Below are 24183 nucleotides of genomic sequence, written 5' to 3' on the forward strand. Positions count from 1 at the left end.
TACTGCACTGCAGTGGTACGTACATGCGAGCTTTTCAGAGGGGTGCAGGTCAGCACATGAAAAACCTATAGTACCCTTGTAGTCTTTAGTCAGTGACAAATGACTTTTTTCTTTTTGTGGTCAAATGGCTAATGACTTTTAATGGAGAAAGACCCCAAAAGCAGGAGAAATTTTTGTAGACACCCGGTACACCTGGTGTACCCACCAATAGGAATGAGACATATGTAATAATTTATTTTTAAGCTTTTAACTATTTGTTTCGTTAGTATTCTTCCGTTAGCCTTTTAACTATGTCTCTCCATTAAGCTTTTGCTACATTAGAGTCTTCCCATTTTTTATTTCTCAATTCTCACTTTTGTTCTCCAAATTTATGGAACTCCCTCCTTGTTAAATTCAAAGCAAAACCTGAACAAAAGAGAGAATTTAGGAAGATTGGGGTCGAAATGGTGGGCTTTTTATATGGGTTTTGAGGAAGCTGAGGATGTGGGTGTGGTTAGAAGTTCATGAGAGAGTGGGGGTTGGGTGAGGAGTTGATGGGGTTTTGGGTGCGCTCGGAAGTGTTGGGTTTGGGATTGGAGAGAGCATTGGTTTTGGGTTCTTAGGGGTTTGCTCCAATATTGGTATGGTTATTGGTCTTCTCATGTTCTTTATATGTGTGTGTATTTAGCCCAGTTGTGTTTTTGTGTTTTGTTGATTTTCTGTACTTGTTATGTTGATTTGGTTTCAGGGGAAAGTGAAACAAATTGTTGGGTCTACCCTTTCAGATTCAAAGGAGGACGGGTCTGCTCTTGTTACCAATTTTGTGTTAGGTAAGTCAACGGCGGAGCATGCAAAGATGTATGAAGAAGATGGCCTCACAGGTGGTCATGCGATCATGCTTGGAGCTGACCCTTTGACTTTGAGTAGAGCTGCAACCATTGAAGCTCTGCTTGCCTATCCTGGTGGGTCTATGGTTGCCTTCTTTTTCTTGTAGATTCTATCGATGTGTTCAAGCTTTTGGGAATACTAACAGAACAAGTGTAACTCAATTGGTATCAACGGAACAATACCAAAGGAACCAAAGGCCAACAGAGAGATAAAGTTAAAAGGCTAACAGAAGAATACTAATGGAACAAATAGTTAAAAGGCTAAAAATAAATTATTACATGTGTTTCATTCTTATTAGCGGGTACACCAGCTAGCTGGTGTACTAGGTACCTGCAAAAATAGGCCCAAACCAAATAATAGATCGGGAAAGTTAACAAACTTAACTAATGAAGAAAGACGCCAGCCCAAACCAAACCAAACCAAACACTAGAGATGATGGGGCTAAGCAGAAAACTAGGCAGCAAAACAAGGGGAACCATCAGAGCATAGCAGCAGGCCAAAACTCTAACCAACCAACTAAGCCACCGCAGGCCAGAGGTCCAGAACCCAAATGAACCAAAACTCTAACCAACCAACACCATACATATGATATGAGCTACTAGGATTACTCGTCCGTCCTTCTTCGAACCACATGGTTGATTGGGTCTTGTGCCACGTGTCCACGTTCCCAAACTCACAAGACCAAGTAAAATGGTTTTCCGTCTGGCATCAAACGTTGATACATGAGTATATTCTACTGTCGTCTCTCCCTCTCTTCCGTATTTCTAAGGCCTTGTTTGGTTGGGTTGCCCCTCGTTTGTCGTTGCCTTTCACAAAAAAGTTTCGGCCTTGCTCTCTCTCATCTCTGTTCCTCAAAATCCATCAGCGCAGAAAACACCCACGAACCCAGAAGAAGAAGAAGAAGAAGAAGAAGAAGTAGAAGATTCAAAGCCACAGGCTTTAGATCCGCTCTGCATCCAATCAATCATGGCGACTCCTGACATTCTTAACAGAGAAGACGGCCTTTTCCTCTCCTCTCCTCTCCTGGAACCTCGAAATGGTACCTCTCTCTCTCTCTCTCTCTCTCTCTCTCTCTCTCTCTTTCTCTCTTCTTTTTTATGCAATGGATTTATAGCTCATGATATAGAATAAAGTCTTGTAAAGTTGCAGACTTGGACTTTTTGGTGATTTGTATGGAGTGAAACACCGTCTGTGGATTTTGGGTATTGATGGGATTTTGATTCTATTCTCTGCGTTTTATGTTTATTTTGAATAAATGACCCAGATCATGTACTGATGTCTTCTGTCAAGTTTACTGTTAGTCCTTTTTTAATTTGTAAATCTATTTGTGATGCCCCTGTTACTGCTAGAAATTCTCCATTTAAAAGTGGTATTTTTGGGCAGGAGAGAGTGTCAAATCTCGTGGCATGTCAATTGAGAAGAAGATTGAGTTTCTTGAGAGCTTGGCTGGAACGGTACCATTGTGATTTGCTTTGATTTAGAAAGGATTGTGATTGTTGTATAATAAAAATTGATTTGAAAAACGGACTTATAGTTTTGACGTCACCTGTTCCGACTCAATTTAGATCAACAGTTAGTGTTATTGTTAAGTCAATTGCAAATCTGTTGTGTTTTTTGGCCTATTTTATGAACTTTACTCACATGGTAATATTGAATCTTGCTTTCTCTTTGTATATGAATTTCATGGATAAGATAGAACTAGTGAACCTAATTGATATATTTTATGATTTAAAGGGGTATCCATACTCTTTTTACTTAATTGAAACTACATTTTAGCATTTGGTGTCTCTCCGCAATGGTTATTCAAATAGCAAATTACCACTAACAGTAGCATACAGCTTTAATAAGCTTTATGCTAATTGAATAACCAAAATGGTTATTTTAGTTACATAAAAGACTTGTACTATTTGGTGGAGCTAGAACAAGTTGGCAAATTGGCATATTAATTGCAGATATGCTCGTTTTGGTGAATATGTGTCAAGTTTGTTGTGTTTCTCTATCAATGGAAATTTTGTGTTTCCAATGTAAAAGATCTAGTGAAATTCCAATAATTATTATAAATTAGCTCTAGTGAGCTGAAAAAGATTGTATGATCGGACAAGTTGGAAATATTATGTTTCATTTATAGTTACAGTTCATCATTAGGATTTTGGTACGATCATTTATTTTGTCACAATAGATTGCATTAATCCTTCCAAAAAAGTATGAGCTTGAAGAGTGACTATTCTTCTACTAAAATGATAAATTATTTTCTGTATTTGATTCATGTTATGACTTTTTTTGCTTTGGCAGGTAAGTAACCGACGGTCTCGAAGATGGATAAACGATCGTCTTTTGATGGAACTTGTTCCTCGTCTAAATGCAGAAGAAATTAGAGGCTTGTTTGCTCCACCACCTTGGGGTACTCATTTGGCTAAAAGAAACATCTCTTGATATAACTGCTTGATGCATTGCTCACCCATTAGTACTTCTATTTTTACCATATATTGTTGAAAGTTTCTGTGATTATTGAACTCACCCGCATTTACTCTGCAGTGGTCTATTTATGGTTATTGCTGTTTAGAAAATCTCATATCAACATTGGGTTTGGTTTGAATGTACAGGTGATGATGTACCGCTGTCACCGTTTTGCATGACTAATGTACGAGAGTGGGACACATTTAGGAATATAGACATGGACAAACAGGTCCTTCGGCCACTCTCATTCACTGAAAACTTGTTTCAATCTTTTAATTCCTTGCAATCCGGTGATTTAAGATGCTATGAAGTTATTACTAGAATTAAATTCATTTATTTGAGTAGCCATATGAAGGACCAACCTTTAGAGTTGCATTTAAATTGTCTTGAAACCATTAAGGTAGCTGATTGTTTGCCCTTCTGAAATTATTGATTTATCAATCAGTATGTGCATCTGAGTGTGTGGGTATGGTTCATTTTTAGATGTTACCTGGTTGCATGCCCTGACTCTAGCCTTTATTTCGTTTTGACAGGCTAATATCATTGGTTCCTCAATAAGCCCCTGTGCAAAGAATAAGGGTCCTGTTGATGCTGATAAAATGGCTGTGTTAAATGCATGGCGAAGGATTGATTCTCGAACAAGACAGGCACTTCGTCGTAGTGTTGTTTCAGAGCTTATTGAGTGCTATGAGGTGAATGCAATTCTTTATGTTGTTTGTTGGTTTCCTTTATTGGTATAGACAGGTTTTGGCATCACATTTCCATCTTCACCATCTTTGGCATGCATGTTTCCATGTTCATCTTTCTTTAAATCAAATTGTAACCCAACATGATCTTTTGTTGTCATTGAGTAGAAAATTTCTTTTTCCTCTCAGGAGCGCATAAGGGCTTTTGTGAGAGAGACTGAAGATGGAGATGGTCTCATCCTGCAGGTTCAAGATCCTTTCCGTCGATTGTTGCTCCATGGTGTTTGTGAGGTACATTTTCTCACTTATCATTCATGATGCATTATGGAGCTATGCATTTAAAATTATTGCACATCGGGATTACGCGGTTTGCATGGCATCAGTCGCCACCTAAAAGAAATAGTACCTGATACTAGAAGGTAGTAAAATTGTTACTCAATTCTTATCAAAGCTTTCTTGGAAGTAAATCTAATATGCACAAACTGGTTTTTGAACAGTTCTACAACTTGGTGTCGGTGACGGTTACTGAATCAGAGAATGGGGAGGCAATTAAGGTGACAAAGATAACAAAGAAAAAGGGGCGTTCAATTGAACTTCCAAATATCACTCTATCCCATTTCTTGAAGATGTCCAAGCAAGGAATGTGGTGATTTCATTTCCATTTGGTTAACTTAAAATGTATAATAAAAGCTGGGCGTGCTGTGGTGTCAGTAACCTGGTTTGTTAGCCGCATCATGTAAATTATCAAGTCACTTTGGCCTGATTATTAGCTCCTGTAAATTATCTAGGTTTGTTTTCCGTGAAAAGATTTTCAAAATGTACTGTATCCGTCAGTCAACGAATGAAGATGATTGTAAATTTAGGACGTGATTATACTTTACAAATTTCTTTTTCTTCAGAAATTATTATTGGCAAAGAAAGAAAGGGTTAATGAAAGTACTCTCATAACCCATTACTCCAATGAGAGTATTATAAAATCAAAAAAGAAATGCACTATTTTCGGCAGGAAAGATTAAAAATTTATTAGAACGAACGAGTGGATTTGATTTTAAAAAAAAAAAAACAATTTAGGATGCTTCTAACAGTGTTTGATAAAAAAAAGTTTAGAAGCACTCATGAATGCTTTCTGTAGAAGAAGTACTCTCAATGCTTTTGAATTTCTTACGAAAATTTCTTGCTAGAAGAGAAACAGTCACAAACCACACCGACTCTCTCAAACATGATGACACATTATGTTTGATAAATTATGTTTAGGCTTGGGCAAGGGGCAAAGAACAGGATATGTTCTGGCCCCACGATCATAGCAGGTGATGGTTAGGTGGTCGGGAAATCAGTGGACACCCCACTCGAAACCAAAATGAAAAAAGACACTGTGGCATTTGGACCAGCGCCGGCGGACCGCGATGTTGTTGAGTTGAGTGACTCTCTTTGCTTCTGCTGTATTCTGCTGCATAATCAAATTTCAATCTTCCATGGCGAAGAAACCAGTGAAATACTCCGTGGTACTCAAATCTCTCTCTTCTGTATGTAATGCGTTGCGCTCAAGCAGATTGTTAAGAATTTGAGTGTTGAAAAATGGATGTGTTGTGTGTGTGTGCAGGTGGATGCCTTCACTGAATCAGCTTTCAAGGGAAACCCAGCAGCGGTTTGCTTATTAGAAGAAGATAGAGACGACCAGTGGTTACAGGCCGTGGCCTCCGAGTTCAATCTATCCGTGACTTGTTATCTGAGTCGGGTCACCGATTCTACACCTACTTCAGCTCCTAGGTTTGGTCTCAGATGGTTCACGCCTTCCAATGAGGTCTTAGCTTACGCTCTGTTCAATTAGTGTTTGATTTCACAAAATCAAAAGGATATATCTTTATGCCCCCAGTTCATTAAAAAAAATTATAAAAAAAGAAAAGAAAAAGGATCGATCTTTATAGTTTTGTTGGTGTTCTTCATAACAAAGTTGAATTGAAGTGTGAAATTGAGGGAAAAGATTTTGAGTGTATCAAAATCTTCAACGGCCATGAATTCAGTAAAAACGATGGTTCCTTTTAGGCTTTTAATGTATACAAATTTATAAATAAACCCAATCTTAGACATGTATTTATAAAAAAATCCTAACACTATTTAAACATAGAAACACACCCAAACTCAACCCCAAAATCAACAATTGTATATTTTTTGGGCGTGTTTATAAATGGGTTTTGAGTGTGTGTAATGATGGGTTTTGGGTGTTGGGTTTTTTTATAATTTCAGCCTCCATTTTGGGTGTTTTAGTGAAACCCCTTTAATGTATGGGTTTATTTAAAAAAGTAAACTTTTTAAACTCCAGTTTCCCCGGATTTGATGTGTTTAACTGGTATTTGATAATTTGATGCCTTGATTTTGTCACTGATGCATAAAGTAGAGTATGCATACCAGGCACTACTATTAGCAAATTTGATATCTTAGAAAAGTAAATCAAGCTTGAAAAATTGATGCCCTTTTGCAGGTTGAGCTTTGTGGTCATGCAACATTAGCGGCTGCATACACTCTCTTTAAGTCTGGTTTAATAAATTCCAACTTTATTGAGTTTGCTACATTATCTGGAATCCTAACAGCTAAAAAGGTTCCAGATGTTAAGAAAGCCAATGGTTCAAATAATATTCAAAATGGTGAAGCACAAAACTCCTATTTCATTGAACTGAATTTTCCTGCCGCCCCATCTTATGAATTCAACTCTAGTGAGGTTTCAGTGATCTCCGAGGCCTTGGATGGTGCTTCTATGGTTGACATAAGGAAGACACATGTCACCGACGATCTACTTGTAAATCCTGCAACCCTTGCAGAAAATCTCTATATATTATGCTTACCATCGATATAAGCTTCTTACTTTTTGTTTTTGATGGATTATGCCTTTATATATTTGGCTTATCTATGGATTCTAGATGTACTCTTAAATGAGGACTTGTTTCAATTTTCAGGTTGTGCTTCCATCAGCAAAAACTGTTGCAGATTTACAGCCAAAGTTTGATGCAATCCAAAGATGTCCAGGGTCTAGGGGAGTGATCGTAACAGGGATTGCTCCTCCAGAGTCTGAATATGATTTTTACAGTAGATTCTTCTGCCCTAAATATGGGATTGATGAAGTAAGCAGCTTTAATTTATTTTCTGATCAAGTTTCTTTCAAGTGCCTGATATTGGGAACCCAAGTTTGTTGCATATTTCTTTTAGCTTTGCTATGCTAAATGTGAAGATTATGTATTTGGATTTATAATCCCACCTCCTTTTTCTTTTTCTGCTAAAGTGGATTTAAACCATTTGAATAACCTGCTTGGAACCTTTTCGTGTGTATTTTGCTGTTTGGTTTGTGTCAGTTTTCAGTTATACTGAACTCAAAGAATAACTGGAATATATCCGACTTATGAACTAAAATTGATACAAGGCTGAATGGTGTTAGTGTTACTTGTTTATATCTTTCAGGATCCTGTTTGTGGGAGCGCACATTGTGCCTTAGCATCATACTGGTGCAAAAAACTGGGAAAGTCTGATGTTTTTGCATATGCGGTACTCTCTCCCTCTCTCTCTGATCTTATCATAGCTTTACTTGTTCTCCTTGTATGTTTGATACATTATAGTTTACTTTCAGGCATCCCGTCGAGGCGGAGCAGTAAGCATGCGTCTAGATGAGCAGAATCAAAGGGTGCTGCTGCGAGGGAAAGCTGTTACTGTCATGGAAGGAACTGTCTTAGTTTGAAGTTTGCCAAGTACAAAAATTTGAAGTAAATGACTCAATTGGTGGAAGACAAAACAAAACCCCCCATTACATTTGAATAAATATTAATATTCGAGCTATTTGTTTTGATTATTGTGAACTATGCATTCTGTATTCTCCATCTTGGCATCTTGAAAGGTTAAATATGGTAATTCAAAGCAAACAAATCTTCTGACTGGATTTTAGCCATTTGAGGGGATTCAAATCCTTCCCTCTTTATGCAAATATCTTGTCCACGTGAATTTTTGAGATTCTGCAAAACATGTGTTCAAATATTTGCCTTCAACTTAAAAGCTGTCTGCATGTTTGAAAATCATTAATTAATGCACTCAATCAAGAAATTACACCCAATTTAAGACACAGGATACGTTTGCATGTTTAAATACCCTTCTTTCTCTCATACCTTCAAATCAAACTGCAACACATCGGAGATATCTACCATTCCTAACTCCAGGGCTAATTTCAATGGCCCATGCTCACTGTTCTCAGGTATTTTTCTCATTCATTTAGCTCTTGTAATTTGTTTCCATTATTACCCTTAGTCTCCTTCAACTATCTATATATCATTGCAGCCAGACATTACAAAAATAAACGTAGAATGCCACAAGTGTCAAGAGAAGCTGAGGAGATTTCTGTCAAAATTTCAGGGTACAAACTTCTTTTTTTTTAAATATATTTTTTAGTTCATATATCAGAATTAAAATTCATTTATCTTTTTAATTTTTCCCCTAGGAACCTATTCTGTTAAGTTCGATGCGGAATCAGGAAGACTAACAGTTGAATCTACAGCAGACAAGCAAGTGTTCAAAGAGGCAGTTGGGCTTGTGTGTGAGGATACTCTGCCACAACCCCATCTGCACAATGGCATGCAACACAATGCCAGCAGAAGCCACATTTCCGATGTAGCAGCAGCAGGCAATGGTTATGGAGGAGCACAAGAGGGGCTTGAGATTATAAGATGGGCTCAAATGGCAGAGCTCCAAAAATTGCCTAACTTCCACAAGCTAAGGAGGCTGGAACTTACCCAGTCTGGGGTCAACAGAAGAATCAAGCTTACCTTCTTCAATGACCACAAAATGGATGGTCAGGATCAACAGATTCATATAGTCAAGGATGATGGGCCTCATGTTGGAGGAAGCTGCAGCAATGTTAATAATATTGGGCCCTCTGCAAATACGGCAATGCCCAAAAACAAAACTTGTTGCACAAGCAACCATGGAGATCATCAAGGTGGTGAAGGAAGCAGTTCCACGAGTACTTCTGACGGTGGTAGCAACCATAACTTTGAATTTCAATATGTTCATACTTCTGATGGGGTACCGACGGCAGCTGCGGGCAATAATATTGGTTCACACACATATTTGATTCCAAACTTCCGTGAGCCCGCCGTGACCGTCAAACATGCGGCGGTCGGATGTGAGGATGTGATCGCAAGCAAATGCACCATATTGTGATCATCCCCAAGATCTCCATTGCCAATTTCCATGACTGATCGATTTTTCTATATATGCTTCTCATTAGCTATTGAACTTCTACAATAAAATACCAATCAAGTTGTTTCTGCTATAAGACTAGTTAGCTAGCTACTAGAGTGACAACTTTTGTAATTTCCTTTCTCTTTATCTGAATTAACAATGATATTTGCATTTTGTTTCACTAATTGCTTAATCCAAAATGAGTAATGCTCGAGAAATTAAAATAAAATCTCAAATTTCAAATGATGTGACAATATTTCATTTATCTGAAATCTTCATTCATTCTAATAATTACTAACATAATAATATGGCATATCGCGATTGAAATTTGAGATAATATTATGGCTAACATTAATTATTATACTAATCAAGTGCACAATATTTTTGTTGTAATTAGTAAAATTGAAGTTGGCACATTTGGTTCCTTGGGTCAAAAGTGTTGAGGTAAACCCCAACCTCATGGATTCAAGATCAAACTGGAGAAAACTATCCTCCATCTGATGCCCTCCGACCACAATGGAAGACCTAGGGTTGGCCCCACCATCCACAAAAGAAACAGAGCACAAAAAGAGCTTACAAGAAGAAATCAACTTGACTCTTTTTTCAAATCAACATTGCAATTTGGAAGAAGAGAGAAAAATATACCAGTACCTCGTTTTTTGGGTTACAAAGGGGAGAAGACATTACTATGCAACTGTATCGTAGTTAACATATAGAACTCAGAGTTCTAAGATCACAAACAACCTGTGAAAATATAAAAACATAACTCAAATTAAAACGATAAAATCGTCATAATAAGTATCCCAGTTTGGCTAGAATTCTTAGGATGTACTTGAGATGTGGGTTTCGCTTAGTGTACTCCTTAAATAAAAAATATATTTTAAATAATACAGCCCGGCGGCTATACGGCTGAAATAAAAAAATATATTTAAAGTGTATAGACGCGCGGCCATACTCCTTTAATTAAAAAATATTTTAAATAGTATAGCCGATCGGCTATACACCTTAAACAAAAAAACTACAATAGAGTTTCGCCGTACGGCTATACTCCTGAAATAAAAAATTATATTTACATAGTATAGCCCGTCGGCTATACGCCTGAAATAAAAAATTATAATTAGTATGCCCGCGCGGCTATACGCCTGAAATAAAAAAAATTGTATTATAGTCTAACCGTACGGCTATACTCCTGAAATTTAAAATTATATTTACAGAATATAGCCGCTCGGCTTTAAGATTTAAATCATTTTTTTATTTAACTATAATAGCCGTCCGGCTATACTCGGGAAATAAAAAAAATGTATTTAAATAGAATCGCCGAGCGGCTATACGCCTGAAATAAAAATATATATTTCAAGAGTATAGCCGCACGGCTATACATTCCCCCCGCCGCCACAATTGCTCAACAGCTCCGAAGAATCAAGCTCTCCTCTGCACCCACCTCCTCTGTCACTGATCAACAGCCCCAATTCCTTCGGTAACTACTAATTGCAATAAATGTTCTCTCTTTTTTTGCCTTGTTTTGGTATGGTTTTGAATTTTCGATCGTGTTGTCGAGCAAGTGTCTGATGTTTTGACTGTGAAGCATTTCTGGACTTCACACCAAGCGCTCAGCCCAGCAGAGTTAGGAACTTTCCTCACGTGGATATTCTAATTAAAAACACAAGTTGTCTGAGAAAGTCACCGATTATTGCTAAAGCCTTCCAGCTTACTACTACCCCAATGATGAAGGAGACAGACACTCCGGTAACTATCATTAACTATAAAATAAGCAAAAGGCAAAGTTAGTTATATGATCAAATCAAAAGCCAATTAGGTATAAAGATTGTTGGCAGTTAGCTTCAAGGATTGCATTTCTGATTACATGTTTACCTGGTTTATAGCAGTTAGTCTTCCTCGAAGATTTTCAGGTGCAATTTCAGCTATGAAAACAGGTACCTTATCATCCACCCAATATTGCTTCAAACTTGTTTAATAACATATGTTAAAACTTGAAATAGAATCTATAAGGTACTTCTACTATATTTTGGTCTCAAAAAATACTCAAATTATAGAGGAGGGTAATAACTCACGATGTATGAAAAGGCTCCGCTACCGTACCCTGTTGCCAGTCTCCCAATGTCCAGAGACATGAATAAGGTTACATATAGGAGGAGAGTATTTGCTTAGTAGGTAAAAGCACAGTTAATACGGACCTTGGAAAAGTAAATAGCAAGCCAACCTGCAACACAAAAAACACAGGACATTCTCAAGGCCTGCATACAAGTTTACAGTTTAGATACTGTTAGATAGTGAATATATCAATGAACACAATTAAGGTGTGTCCTACGTGCCCTATAAATTCAACATAGTTTCTCAAATCATACCCCTTTTCGACCAAGAAAATCTGTGATGGGGCCAATTGTGATAGCACCTATCATTGCACCAAATGTCAAAATGGAGCCAAACATTGAATACTGCACACAGATGTACAGAAGAGAGAGGGGGAAAAGAAAAAAAACGTTAGTTGTTCTTTAGCATTTAAAAGAAAATCCAGCAATAGTATTATGCGGAATGTTTACCAGATTCGAAGAGCTGTCACAGTAGGAATTTAGAACCTGAAGAATAGCATAGGTTATAGTTCAAAGTCTGGGAGAAAAGCCTGAGATAGTTCAAATAATAGAGTAGTTAGCTTTCAATTGTATAGCAAGTCTGTTTTAAGTGAGTGATTCAGTTTGCTGACAGGAAGATGAAAGAGATAGAGACAGATACACTGAAGTTGTAGATAGTAGAAACATAGATTAGAGACTATTAGTGTCAAATGGTCAAGCTGTTCTTTCAGTTAGTATGGTTTTATACCTGCTAGCTCAAAAATATTGCTGACATAGAAACAGACACCATTGATTCCCCCCAATTGTTAACAGACCATCAACCCAACTGCAATCTGATAAGGAAAGTTTAACTCAAAGTGAAAGAGAGATAAAAATGACTGTACGAATAACTAGTATAGAGAGAAGTTGTGACAATGACTGAGCGGAAGTATCTCCTTTGAAACAAATCCAGCAATTTGGCTTGAGGGAGCAGGTCTATATATTCCTGTCAAGGTAGTAAATGACATGCCTTTATGTATATGATCTTTGAAATGCTCTATCAGATTATCAATGTGGGTTAGGAAATGAGTTAAGGAGTTGAAGATAAGAACCTGGATTTCTGCTGCTTCGTGAGAACGTCAGCATCTTTGCCACAAAGTTTCTGCAGTGCAACTTCAAAATCTCTCTGGCGTCCTGTCTTTGCCTGCACCGATGATGAGTCATAATCTATGTCTTCATTTTCTTGAATGTTACCATCAGATAAACAGAGAAAGAAAAGGAGAAGTACTTTCTTACCAACCATCTTGGAGACTCAGGAATGAAAAAGAGACCGAAAATGATCACAGCGCAGGGAACAATTCCTGCAATCAGCACATAGATGAGCCTCCGCCACTGTATTGGAGATCATAGGGTATTCTAATTAAAAGCACAGGTAGTCTTAGAAATTCACCCATTATTGCTAAAGCCCTCCTACCGACTGCTACCCCAATTATGAAGGAGACGTAACGATCATTAACTATATAATAAGCAAAAGGTAAAGTTAGTTATAATCAAATATAGGTATAGAGATTGTTGCCAGTTAGCTTCAAGGATTGCATTGCTGATTACATGTGTGTGTATATATATATAGTCTAGCCGATCGGATATACGCCTGAAATAAAAAATTATATTTATAGCTTATAGCCGTGCGGCTATACTATTTAAATAATAGTATGGCCGATCGGCTATACTATATAAATATAATTTTTAAATTGGCGGCTATACTCTTGAAATAAAAAAAATGTATTTAAATAGTATAGCCGAAAGGCTATACTCTTGAAATTAAAAAATATATATATTTAAAGAGTATAGCCGCTCGGCTATACATCACGGCCACCTCCAGAGCTCAACAGCTCCGAAAAATCAAGCTCTCCTCTGTCGCTGCTCAACAGCTTTGGTAACTACTATTGCAATAAATTTTCTCTCTTTTTTTGCCTTGTTTTGGTATGGTTTTGAATTTTGGATTGTGTTGTCGACCAAGTGTCTGATGTTTTGACTGTGAAGGATTTCTGGACTTCTCACCAAGTGCTCAGCCCAGCAGAGTTAGGTACTTTCCTCACGTGGACATTCTAATTAAAAACACAGGTTGTCTAAGAAATTCACCGATTGTTGCTAAAGCCCCCCAACTTACTACTACTCCAATGATGAAGGAGACAGACACACTCCGGTAACGATCATTAACTATAAAATAAGCAAAAGGCAAAGTTAGTTATTGTTAGGGAGTTACCACCACCATCATGACATTCAATCATAGTTATACCTATTCAAGGAGTATTTCCGTTACATTTTTATTGTATCTTAATCATAGCTTTATTGTATTGTAATTACTACACTACCGTTGTAAACCATTTAGCTACCTCCTATGCATGTATATAAGGCCAGTACCTGTGAATTGCATATATGAAAAAGTATCTCTTTTCTACAGTTATGATCAAATCAAAAGCCAATAGGTATAAAGATTGTTGCCAGTTAGCTTCAAGGATTGCATTTCTGATTACATGCTTACCTGGTTTATGGCAGTTAGTCTTCCTCGAAGATTTTCAGGTGCAATTTCAGCTATGAAAACAGGTACCTTATCATCCGCCCAACATTGCATCAAACTTGGTTAATAACATATGTTAAAACTTGAAATAGCATCTATAGAAGGGTGAATTTGGTGCGTACGAAAGCTTTCAAGTGTTTTCAGATAGATTGCTGCTGGCAAAAGGTCTGGTACAAATTGCAATGCCTTGTCCCAGTCCACCTTAGCCCTATGAATGCCGTAATTCTTATGATGTTCAAGGTCAATTGTATTATAACCTCTTTGATCGTTTTACAATTCACTTACAATATCCAGAAGGTTACATCTTATAACCTCTATGTACTGATGTCTTCTGTCAAGTTTACTGTTAGTCTTTTTTGAATTTGCAACTCTATTTGTGATGCCCCTGTTACTGCTAGAATTTCTCCATTTAAAAGTGGTATTTTTGGGCAGGAGAGAGTGTCAAATCTCGTGGCATGTCAATTGAGAAGAAGATTGAGTTTCTTGAGAGCTTGGCTGGAACGGTACCATTGTGATTTGTTTTGATTTAGAAAGGATTGTGATTGTTGTATAATAAAAATTGATTTGAAAAACGGACTTACAGTTTTGACGTCACTTGTTCCGACTCAATTTAGATCAACAGTTAGTGTTATTGTTAAGTCAATTGCAAATCTGTTGTATTTTTTTGCCCAATGAAAGTATTATAAAATCAAAAAAGAAATGCAGTATTTTCGGCAGACTAAAACAGGAAAGATTAAAAATGAAAATAGCAACACTATTATTAGAACGAGTGATTTTGTAGGAAAAAAACACTTTATGACACACTTACAAAAAGTTCAGAAGTGCTTCTGGTCCCATAAACGCTTAAGGCTTGGGCAAGGGGAAAAGAACAGGATATGTTCTGGCCCCACAGTCAAAGTAGGTGATGGTTAGGCGGTCGGGAAATCAAGTGAACCCTACTCGAAACGGAAAAAACATACACTGACATTTAGACCAGCCGCCGGCTGACCGCGACGTTGAGTTGAGTGACTCTCTTTGCTTCTGCTGTATTCTGCTGCATAATCAAATTTCAATATTCCATGGCGAAGAAACCAGTGAAATACTCCGTGGTACTCAAATCTCTCTCTTCTGTATGTAATGCGTTGCGCTCAAGCAGATTGTTAAGAATTTGAGTGCTGAAATGGTTGTGTTGTGTGTGTGTAGGTGGATGCCTTCACTGAATCAGCTTTCAAGGGAAACCCAGCAGCGGTTTGCTTGTTAGAAGAAGATAAAGACGACCAGTGGTTGCAGGCCGTGGCCTCCGAGTTCAAACTATCCGAGACTTGTTATCTGACTCGGGTCACCGATTCCACGCCTACTTCAGCTCCTAGGTTTGGTCTCAGATGGTTCACGCCTTCCAATGAGGTCTTAGCTCACCTTCTGTTCAATTAGTGTTTGATTTCACAAAATCAAAAGGATAGATCTTTATACCCCCTGTTCATTAAAAAAAAAAGGATCGATTTTTATAGTTTTGTTTGTTTTTAGTTCTTAATAACAAGGTTGAATTGAAGTGTGAAATTCAGGGAAAAGATTTGAGTGTGTCAAAATCTTTAACAATCATGAATTCAGTAAAAAAGATGGTTCCTTTTAGCCTTTTAGTGTATGGGTTTATTTAAAAAAGTAAACTTGTTTAACTCCAGTTTCCCTGGATTTGATGTGCTTAACTGGTATTTGATAATTTGATGTCTTGATTTTGTCACTGATGCATAAAGTAGAGTATGCATACTAGGCACTACTTAGAAAAGTAAATCAAGCTTGGAAAATTGATACCCTTTTGCAGGTTGAGCTTTGTGGTCATGCAACATTAGCGGCCGCATACACTCTCTTTGAGTCTGGTTTGATAAATTCCAACTTTATTGAGTTTGCTACATTATCTGGAATCCTAACAGCTAAAAAGGTTCCAGATGTTAAGACAGCCAATGGTGCAAATAATATTCAACATGGTGAAGCACAAAAGTCCTATTTCATTGAACTGAATTTTCCTGCTGCCCCATCTTACGAATTCAACTCTAGTGAGGTTTCATTGATCTCCGAGGCCTTGGATGGTGCTTCTATGATTGATATAAGGAAGACACATGTCACCGACGATCTACTTGTAAATCCTGCAACCCTTGCAGAAAATCTCTATATATTATGCTTACCATCGATATAAGCTTCTTACTTTTTGTTTTTGATGGATTATGCCTTTATTTATTTGGCTTATCTATGGATTCTAGATGTACTCTTAAATGAGGACTTGTTTCAATTTTCAGGTTGTGCTTCCATCAGCAAAAGCTGTTGCAGATTTACAGCCAAAGTTTGATGCAATCCAAAGATGTCCAGGGTCTAGGGGAGTGATCGTAACAGGGATTGCTCCTCCAGAGTCTGAATATGATTTTTACAGTAGATTCTTCTGCCCTAAATATGGGATTGATGAAGTAAGCAGCTTTAATTTATTTTCTGATCAAGTTTCTTTCAAGTGCCTGATATTGGGAACCCAAGTTTGTTGCATATTTCTTTTAGCTTTGCTATGCTAAATGTTAAGATTATGTATTTGGATTTATAATCCCACCTCCTTTTTCTTTTTCTGCTAAAGTGGATTTAAACCATTTGAATAACCTGCTTGGAACCTTTTCGTGTGTATTTTGCTGTTTGGTTTATGTCAGTTTTCAGTTATACTGAACTCAAGGAATAACTGGAATATATCCGACTTATGAACTAAAATTGATACAAGGCTGAATGGTGTTAGTGTTACTTGTTTATATCTTTCAGGATCCTGTTTGTGGGAGCGCACATTGTGCCTTAGCATCATACTGGTGCAAAAAACTGGGAAAGTCTGATGTTTTTGCATATGCGGTACTCTCTCCCTCTCTCTCTGATCTTATCATAGCTTTACTTGTTCTCCTTGTATGTTTGATACATTATAGTTTACTTTCAGGCATCCCGTCGAGGCGGAGCAGTAAGCATGCATCTAGATGAGCAGAATCAAAGGGTGCTGCTGCGAGGGAAAGCTGTTACTGTCATGGAAGGAACTGTCTTAGTTTGAAGTTTGCCAAGTACAAAAATTTGAAGTAAATGACTCAATTGGTGGAAGACAAAACAAAACCCCCCATTACATTTGAATAAATATTAATATTCGAGCTATTTGTTTTGATTATTGTGAACTATGCATTCTGTATTCTCCATCTTGGCATCTTGAAAGGTTAAATATGGTAATTCAAAGCAAACTAATCTTCTGACTGGATTTTAGCCATTTGAGGGGATTCAAATCCTTCCCTCTTTATGCAAATATCTTGTCCACGTGAATTTTTGAGATTCTGCAAAACATGTGTTCAAATATTTGCCTTCAACTTAAAAGCAGTCTGCGTGTTTGAAAATCATTAATTAATACACTCAATCAAGAAATTACACCCAATTTAAGACACAGGATACGTTTGCATGTTTAAATACCTTTCTTTCTCTCATACCTTCAAATCAAACTGCAACACATCTGAGATATCTACCATTCCTAATTCCAGGGCTAATTTCAATGGCCCATGCTCACTGTTCTCAGGTACTTTTCGCATTCATGTAGCTCTTGTAACTTGTTTCCATTATTACCCTTAGTCTCCTTCAACTATCTATATATCATTGCAGCCAGACATTACGAAAATAAACGTAGAATGCCCCAAGTGTCAAGAGAAGCTGAGGAGATTTCTGTCAAAATTTCAGGGTACAAACTTCCTTTTTTTTAAATATATTTTTTAGTTCATATATCAGAATTAAAATTCATTTATCTTTTTAATTTTTCCCCTAGGAACCTATTCTGTTAAGTTCGATGCGGAATCAGGAAGACTAACAGTTGAATCTACAGCAGACAAGCAAGTGTTCAAAGAGGCAGTTGGGCTTGTGTGTGAGGATACTCTGCCACAATCCCATCTGCACAATGGCATGCAACACAATGCCAGCAGAAGCCACATTTCCGATGTAGCAGCAGCAGGCAATGGTTATGGAGGAGCACAAGAGGGGCTTGAGATTATAAGATGGGCTCAAATGGCAGAGCTCCAAAAATTGCCTAACTTCCACAAGCTAAGGAGGCTGGAACTTACCCAGTCTGGGGTCAACAGAAGAATCAAGCTTACCTTCTTCAATGACCACAAAATGGATGGTCAGGATCAACAGATTCATATAGTCAAGGATGATGGGCCTCATGTTGGAGGAAGCTGCAACAATGTTAATAATATTGGGCCCTCTGCAAATACGGCAATGCCCAAAAACAAAAGAGAGACTTTGGAAAAAGCAAAAGGAGAGAGAAATTTTTTAAAAGAAGCCAAAATGGACAAAATTGCCCTTATTTATTTTTGGATTTCCTAAGAAATCATTTACATTTGCATGTCTTTGATTTAAAAGTTGAGAGGTTTTTCTGTCTTTTTTGAAAAAGCTTTGGTTTTTTCCAAAAGTGAAAGTTTTTTTTATGGCTAAAACCTAAATTTACTAAAACAAAACTTGTTGCACAAGCAACCATGGAGATCATCAAGGTGGTGAAGGAAGCAGTTCCACGAGTACTTCTGACGGTGGTAGCAACCATAACTTTGAATTTCAATATGTTCATACTTCTGATGGGGTACCGACGGCAGCTGCAGGCAATAATATTGGTTCACACACATATTTGATTCCAAACTTCCGTGAGCCCGCCGTGACCGTCAAACATGCGGCGGTCGGATGTGAGGATGTGATCGCAAGCAAATGCACCATCTTGTGATCATCCCCAAGATCTCCATTGCCAATTTCCATGACTGATCGATTTTTCTATATATGCTTCTCATTAGCTATTGAACTTCTACAATAAAATACTAATCAAGTTGTTTCTGCTATAAGACTAGTTAGCTAGCTACTAGAGTGACAACTTTTGTAATTTCCTTTCTCTTTATCTGAATTAACAATGATATTTGCATTTTGTTTCACTAATTGCTTAATCCAAAATGAGTAATGCTTGAGAAATTAAAATAAAATCTCAAATTTCAAATGATGTGACAATATTTCATTTATCTGAAATCTTCATTCATTCTAATAATTACTAACATAATAATATGGCATATCGCGATTGAAATTTGAGATAATATTATGGCTAAGATTAATTATTATACTAATCAAGTGCACAATATTTTTGTTGGAATTAGTAAAATTGAAGTTGGCACATTTGGTTCCTTGGGTCAAAAGTGTTGAGGTAAACCCCAACCTCATGGATTCAAGATCAAACTGGAGAAAACTATCCTCCATCTGATGCCCTCCGACCACAATGGAAGACCTAGGGTTGGCCCCACCATCCACAAAAGAAACAGAGCACAAAAAGAGCTTACAAGAAGAAATCAACTTGACTCTTTTTTCAAATCAACATTGCAATTTGGAAGAAGAGAGAAAAATATACCAGTACCTCGTTTTTTGGGTTACAAAGGGGAGAAGAGATTACTATGCAACTGTATCGTAGTTAACATATAGAACTCAGAGTTCTAAGATCACAAACAACCTGTGAAAATATAAAAACATAACTCAAATTAAAACGATAAAATCATCATAATAAGTAGAGACTCCAATATAAGCCCATACAACTGATATCCCCTAGACACAAACTCATCTATCTATATAACTACGTTGAAAACCCAAATTCAAATTTAAATGACCAGTAGGATATAAGAGGTCGTAGTATTTCTATGTTTTTACATCGTTGCCACTAAACTTCATATTTTATTTATAATTTATTTCAAGCATTTCATTAACTGCCATAATTGTAATTAATATACTCCCTATTAATAGCATATCAATCACCCCATTTCTTTTAGTTGTCATTCCTTCTCACATCTCGCCCCCTAAAATTGCAAACAAAAAAAAAATCTGTAAATTACATATCCAATAATGTACCTATGACAAATATAATATAAATATATACATATAAAATATAGGTATATTATTTACCCAAAAAAAAAAAAGTCAGTTACTTTGTAATTGCGTATATTTTTCATAATTAAAAATAGGTACACAATAATTTATATAAAATATAGGTACATTATTTGAAGAGGAAAGATAGGTACATTATCAAAGGAAAAAAATTGGTAAGTTATTTGGAGAGAGAAAATAGGTTCATTTAAAAAAATTACGTTTGATAAAACAAATAGGTACTTTATTCAGAGAAAAAAGGCTATATTATTTATAGTAGAAAATAGGTACATTATTTAGATAAATAATAGGTACTTTATTCGTAGTAGGTATATTATTCAAATGGTAGGTACATTGGATGACATATAATACCTAAATCCTAATTGTAAGTACATTAAAATTAATGTAGGTATATTGGAATAGATAATTATGTACACTTTTCATACTAGGTAAATTATATTTTTCATAAAACAAATAGGTACATTATTTTTTCAACATAATTAGTATGTACAGTTTTATTCATAAACAATTATAAAGTGGATTATTAGTCATGTATAATTCATAAAAAGAAAATAACATAAACATTTTATTAAACAAACCAATTACCCAAATTTGAATTTATTGTTAATTGTTTTTAAAATGTTCCAAAATTAATTCCTACATCTATTACAACCATTTGGAGATATTTCCAAATTCAACATCTGTCATTATGTACAATCCAATTAAAAACTGTTTCCATATTGATTCCTACATTAATATACAAAATGCAATAATGGCTTAGTTGGGGGTATTTTTGGAATCTGAAAAGTATAATAAATCAGATTTTATGCTTAATTAGGTAACTTGCTGAGTTGGATCCTAGTCATGGGTTTTTACTTATACAAATTGTATTATTTATATGAACAAAAAGTGAAGGGTTTTAGGTATGGCAAATTGAATTTAAAGGGTGTAAGCCAAATTTACTATAATAAGTATTCCAGTTTGGCTAGAATTCTTAGGATGTACTTGAGATGTGCGTTTCGCTTAGTGTACAGCCGCACGGCTATACGAATGTAGTAAAAATAAAACAGTGTAGCCGAGCGGCTATACTCTAGACATAAAAATATATATTTATAGCGCCAAGCCGAGCGGCCATACTCCTTTAATTAAAAAAATATTTAAAATCGTATAGCCGGTCGGCTATACTCCTTAAATAAAAAATATATTTTAAATAATACAGCCGGGCCGCCATACTCCTTTAATTAAAAAATATTTTAAATAGTATAGCCGATCGGCTATACACCTTAAAAAAAAAAAACTACACTAGAGTCTAGCCGTACGGCTATACGCCTGAAATAAAAAAAAATTGTATTTATAGTCTAACCGTACGGCTATACTCCTGAAATTAAAAATTATATTTACAGAATATAGCCGCTCGGCTTCACGATTTAAATCATTTTTTTATTTAACTATAATAGCCGTCCGGCTATACTCGGGAAATAAAAAAAATGTATTTAAATAGAATCGCCGAGCGGCTATACGCCTGAAATGAAAATATATATTTCAAGAGTATGGCCGCACGGCTATACATTTCCCCCGCCGCCACAATTGCTCAACAGCTCCGAAGAATCAAGCTCTCCTCTGCACCCACCTCCTCTGTCACTGATCAACAGCCCCAATTCCTTCGGTAACTACTAATTGCAATAAATGTTCTCTCTTTTTTTGCCTTGTTTTGGTATGGTTTTGAATTTTCGATCGTGTTGTCGAGCAAGTGTTTGATGTTTTGACTGTGAAGCATTTCTGGACTTCACACCAAGCGCTCAGCCCAGCAGAGTTAGGAACTTTCCTCACGTGGATATTCTAATTAAAAACACAAGTTGTCTGAGAAATTCACCGATTATTGCTAAAGCCTTCCAGCTTACTACTACCCCAATGATGAAGGAGACAGACACTCCGGTAACTATCATTAACTATAAAATAAGCAAAAGGCAAAGTTAGTTATATGATCAAATCAAAAGCCATATAGGTATAAAGATTGTTGGCAGTTAGCTTCAAGGATTGCATTTCTGATTTCATGTTTACATGGTTTATAGCAGTTAGTCTTCCTCGAAGATTTTCAGGTGCAATTTCAGCTATGAAAACAGGTACCTTATCATCCGCCCAACATTGCATCAAACTTGGTTAATAACATATGTTAAAACTTGAAATAGCATCTATAAGAGGGTGAATTTGGTGCGTACGAAAGCTTTCAAGTGTTTTCAGATAGATTGCTGCTGGCAAAAGGTCTGGTACAAATTGCAATGCCTTGTCCCAGTCCACCTTAGCCCTATGAATGCTGTAATTCTTATGATGTTCAAGGTCAATTGTACTAGAACCTCTTTGATCCTTTTACAACTCGTTACTCACTCACAATATCCAGAAGGTTACATCTGTTGACTTTCACTTTCTGCGGTCAACACAATGATATGCTCTGACTTTGTTAATCTTTTTCTTTTCTTTCATCTATAAAAAAAAGTTATCTTTGCAACACAATTAGATCGAAAATGAAGTATATATTATGTTTCATTTATAGTTACAGTTCATCATTAGGATTTTGGTACGATCATTTATTTTGTCACAATAGATTGCATTAATCCTTCCAAAAAAGTATGAGCTTGAAGAGTGACTAGTCTTCTACTAAAATGAGAAATTATTTTCTGTATTCGATTCATGTTATAACTTTTTTTGCTTTGGCAGGTAAGCAACCGACGGTCTCGAAGATGGATAAACGATCGTCTTTTGATGGAACTTGTTCCTCGTCTAAATGCAGAAGAAATTAGAGGCTTGTTTGCTCCACCACCTTGGGGTACTCATTTGGCTAAAAGAAACATCTCTTGATATAACTGCTTGATGCATTGCTCACCCATTAGTACTTCTATTTGTACCATATATTGTGGAAAGTTTCTGTGATTATTGAACTCACCCGCATTTACTCTGCAGTGGTCTATTTATGGTTATTGCTGTTTAGAAAATCTCATATCAACATTGGGTTTGGTTTGAATGTACAGGTGATGATGTACCGCTGTCACCGTTTTGCAAAACTAATGTACGAGAGTGGGACACATTTAGGAATATAGACATGGACAAACAGGTCCTTCGGCCACTCTCATTCACTGAAAACTTGTTTCAATCTTTTAATTCCTTGCAATCCGGTGATTTAAGATGCTATGAAATTATTGATTTATCAATCAGTATGTGTATCAGTGTATGTGGGTATGGTTCATTTTTAGATGTTACCCCGGTTGCATGCCCAGACTCTAGCCTTTATTTCGTTTTGACAGGCTAATATCATTGGTTCCTCAATAAGCCCCTGTGCAATGAATAAGGGTCCTGCTGATGCTGATAAAATGGCTGTGATAAATGCATGGCGAAGGATTGATTCTCGAACAAGACAGGCACTTCGTCGTAGCATTGTTTCAGAGCTTATTGAGTGCTATGAGGTGAATGCAATTCTTTATGTTGTTTGTTGGTTTCCTTTATTGGTATAGACAGGTTTTGGCATCACATTTCCATCTTCACCATCTTTGGCATGCAAGTTTCCATGTTCATCTTTCTTTAAATCAAATTGTAACCCAACATAATCTTTTATTGTAATTGAGTAGAAATTTTTTTTTTCCTCTCAGGAGCGCATAAGGGCTTTTGTGAGAGAGACTGAAGATGGAGATGGTCTCATCCTGCAGGTTCAAGATCCCTTCCGTCGATTGTTGCTCCATGGTGTTTGTGAGGTACATTTTCTCACTTACCATTCATGATGCATTATGGAGCTATGCGTTTAAAATTATCGCACATCGGGATTATTCAGTTTGCATGACATCAGTCGCCACCTAAAAGAAATAGTACCTGATACTGGAAGGTAGTAAAATTGTTACTCAGTTCTTACCAAAGCTTTTTTGGAAGTAATCTAATATGCACAAACTGGTTTTTGAACAGTTCTACAACTTGGTGTCAATTGAACTTCCAAATATCACTCTATCCCATTTCTTGAAGATGTCCAAGCAAGGAATATGGTGATTCCATTTCCATTTGGTTAACTTAAAATGTATAATAAAAGCTGGGCGTGCTGTGGTGTCAGTAACCTTGTGTGTTAGCAGCATCATGTAAATCATCAAGTCACTTTGCTCCGATTACTAGCTCCTGCAAATTATCTAGGTTTGTTTTCCGTGAAAAGATTTTCTAATTGTACTATATCCGTCAGTCAACGAATGAAGTTGATTGTAAATTTAGGACGTGTGATTATAATTTACAAATTTGTTTTTCTTCAGAAATTATTATTGGCAAGGAAATAAAGGGTTAATGAAATTACTCTCATAACCCATTACTCCAATGAAAGTATTATAAAATCAAAAAACAGGAAAGATTAAAAATGAAAATAGCAACA

The 24183-nt window shown here is 36.5% G+C and overlaps 5 protein-coding genes across 10 annotated transcripts; all 5 read left to right on the plus strand.

Annotated features, from left to right (window-relative positions):
- Nucleotides 1-1515: 1515 nt before the first annotated feature.
- LOC103334096 (R3H domain protein) lies at nucleotides 1516-24052 on the plus strand. Of its 4 annotated transcripts, none has more exons than XM_089053984.1 (7): nucleotides 1516-1906; nucleotides 14310-14380; nucleotides 22503-22611; nucleotides 22814-22896; nucleotides 23087-23245; nucleotides 23429-23530; nucleotides 23736-24052. In XM_089053984.1, exons 1-7 carry the CDS (start codon nucleotides 1834-1836, stop codon nucleotides 23814-23816), a joined length of 678 nt encoding a protein of 225 aa, XP_088910110.1. In that variant the 5' UTR covers nucleotides 1516-1833; the 3' UTR covers nucleotides 23817-24052. The 4 variants fall into 4 exon arrangements, 3 of the variants coding, with proteins under 3 accessions (XP_088910110.1, XP_008235254.2, XP_016650927.2); XR_016127750.1 differs by lacking the exons at nucleotides 14310-14380; nucleotides 22503-22611; nucleotides 22814-22896; ... (1 more) ...; nucleotides 23429-23530; nucleotides 23736-24052 and adding exons at nucleotides 2251-2321; nucleotides 3160-3268; nucleotides 3471-3553; ... (1 more) ...; nucleotides 4200-4429; nucleotides 4508-4550 and having other exon boundaries at nucleotides 1582-1906; XM_008237032.3 differs by lacking the exons at nucleotides 14310-14380; nucleotides 22503-22611; nucleotides 22814-22896; ... (1 more) ...; nucleotides 23429-23530; nucleotides 23736-24052 and adding exons at nucleotides 2251-2321; nucleotides 3160-3268; nucleotides 3471-3553; ... (1 more) ...; nucleotides 4200-4301; nucleotides 4508-4912 and having other exon boundaries at nucleotides 1588-1906.
- On the plus strand, nucleotides 5237-7977 carry LOC103334107 (uncharacterized). 2 transcript variants are annotated; one of them, XM_089053983.1, is made up of 7 exons: nucleotides 5357-5512; nucleotides 5611-5811; nucleotides 6490-6652; nucleotides 6734-6804; nucleotides 6962-7126; nucleotides 7461-7544; nucleotides 7627-7852. In XM_089053983.1, exons 1-7 carry the CDS (start codon nucleotides 5483-5485, stop codon nucleotides 7732-7734), a joined length of 822 nt encoding a protein of 273 aa, XP_088910109.1. In that variant the 5' UTR covers nucleotides 5357-5482; the 3' UTR covers nucleotides 7735-7852. The 2 variants fall into 2 exon arrangements, with proteins under 2 accessions (XP_088910108.1, XP_088910109.1); XM_089053982.1 differs by having other exon boundaries at nucleotides 5237-5512; nucleotides 6490-6804; nucleotides 7627-7977.
- On the plus strand, nucleotides 8105-9408 carry LOC107881474 (uncharacterized). 2 transcript variants are annotated; one of them, XM_016795295.2, is made up of 3 exons: nucleotides 8105-8241; nucleotides 8325-8400; nucleotides 8485-9408. In XM_016795295.2, exons 1-3 carry the CDS (start codon nucleotides 8218-8220, stop codon nucleotides 9204-9206), a joined length of 822 nt encoding a protein of 273 aa, XP_016650781.2. In that variant the 5' UTR covers nucleotides 8105-8217; the 3' UTR covers nucleotides 9207-9408. The 2 variants fall into 2 exon arrangements, with proteins under 2 accessions (XP_016650781.2, XP_016650782.2); XM_016795296.2 differs by having other exon boundaries at nucleotides 8542-9408.
- On the plus strand, nucleotides 14664-17018 carry LOC103334095 (uncharacterized). Its single transcript, XM_089053980.1, has 6 exons — nucleotides 14664-14965; nucleotides 15060-15260; nucleotides 15676-15990; nucleotides 16148-16312; nucleotides 16647-16730; nucleotides 16813-17018. The coding sequence occupies exons 1-6, from the start codon at nucleotides 14936-14938 to the stop codon at nucleotides 16918-16920; spliced, it is 903 nt and encodes a 300-aa protein (XP_088910106.1). The 5' UTR covers nucleotides 14664-14935; the 3' UTR covers nucleotides 16921-17018.
- Nucleotides 17172-18817, plus strand: LOC148916016 (uncharacterized). Its single transcript, XM_089053985.1, has 3 exons — nucleotides 17172-17427; nucleotides 17511-17586; nucleotides 17671-18817. The coding sequence occupies exons 1-3, from the start codon at nucleotides 17404-17406 to the stop codon at nucleotides 18225-18227; spliced, it is 657 nt and encodes a 218-aa protein (XP_088910111.1). The 5' UTR covers nucleotides 17172-17403; the 3' UTR covers nucleotides 18228-18817.
- Nucleotides 24053-24183: the final 131 nt, after the last annotated feature.

This window comes from Prunus mume, linkage group LG6, assembly GCF_029339155.1.
Source record: "Prunus mume cultivar Tortuosa linkage group LG6, ASM2933915v1, whole genome shotgun sequence".
Classification (NCBI taxonomy): domain Eukaryota; kingdom Viridiplantae; phylum Streptophyta; class Magnoliopsida; order Rosales; family Rosaceae; genus Prunus; species Prunus mume.

Coding starts and splice junctions, on each gene's coding strand:
- LOC103334096 (XM_008237032.3), top strand. CDS start 1,834: ATGGCGACTCCTGACATTCTTAACAGAGAAGACGGCCTTTTCCTCTCC. Junction 2,322..3,159: donor TTGAGAGCTTGGCTGGAACG/GTACCATTGTGA, acceptor TTGCTTTGGCAG/GTAAGTAACCGACGGTCTCG. Junction 4,017..4,199: donor AGCTTATTGAGTGCTATGAG/GTGAATGCAATT, acceptor TTTTCCTCTCAG/GAGCGCATAAGGGCTTTTGT.
- LOC103334107 (XM_089053982.1), top strand. CDS start 5,483: ATGGCGAAGAAACCAGTGAAATACTCCGTG. Junction 5,513..5,610: donor AACCAGTGAAATACTCCGTG/GTACTCAAATCT, acceptor GTGTGTGTGCAG/GTGGATGCCTTCACTGAATC. Junction 5,812..6,489: donor GGTTCACGCCTTCCAATGAG/GTCTTAGCTTAC, acceptor GCCCTTTTGCAG/GTTGAGCTTTGTGGTCATGC.
- LOC107881474 (XM_016795295.2), top strand. CDS start 8,218: ATGGCCCATGCTCACTGTTCTCAG. Junction 8,242..8,324: donor CCCATGCTCACTGTTCTCAG/GTATTTTTCTCA, acceptor ATATCATTGCAG/CCAGACATTACAAAAATAAA. Junction 8,401..8,484: donor ATTTCTGTCAAAATTTCAGG/GTACAAACTTCT, acceptor TTTTTCCCCTAG/GAACCTATTCTGTTAAGTTC.
- LOC103334095 (XM_089053980.1), top strand. CDS start 14,936: ATGGCGAAGAAACCAGTGAAATACTCCGTG. Junction 15,991..16,147: donor ATGTCACCGACGATCTACTT/GTAAATCCTGCA, acceptor TTCAATTTTCAG/GTTGTGCTTCCATCAGCAAA. Junction 16,731..16,812: donor CTGATGTTTTTGCATATGCG/GTACTCTCTCCC, acceptor GTTTACTTTCAG/GCATCCCGTCGAGGCGGAGC.
- LOC148916016 (XM_089053985.1), top strand. CDS start 17,404: ATGGCCCATGCTCACTGTTCTCAG. Junction 17,428..17,510: donor CCCATGCTCACTGTTCTCAG/GTACTTTTCGCA, acceptor ATATCATTGCAG/CCAGACATTACGAAAATAAA. Junction 17,587..17,670: donor ATTTCTGTCAAAATTTCAGG/GTACAAACTTCC, acceptor TTTTTCCCCTAG/GAACCTATTCTGTTAAGTTC.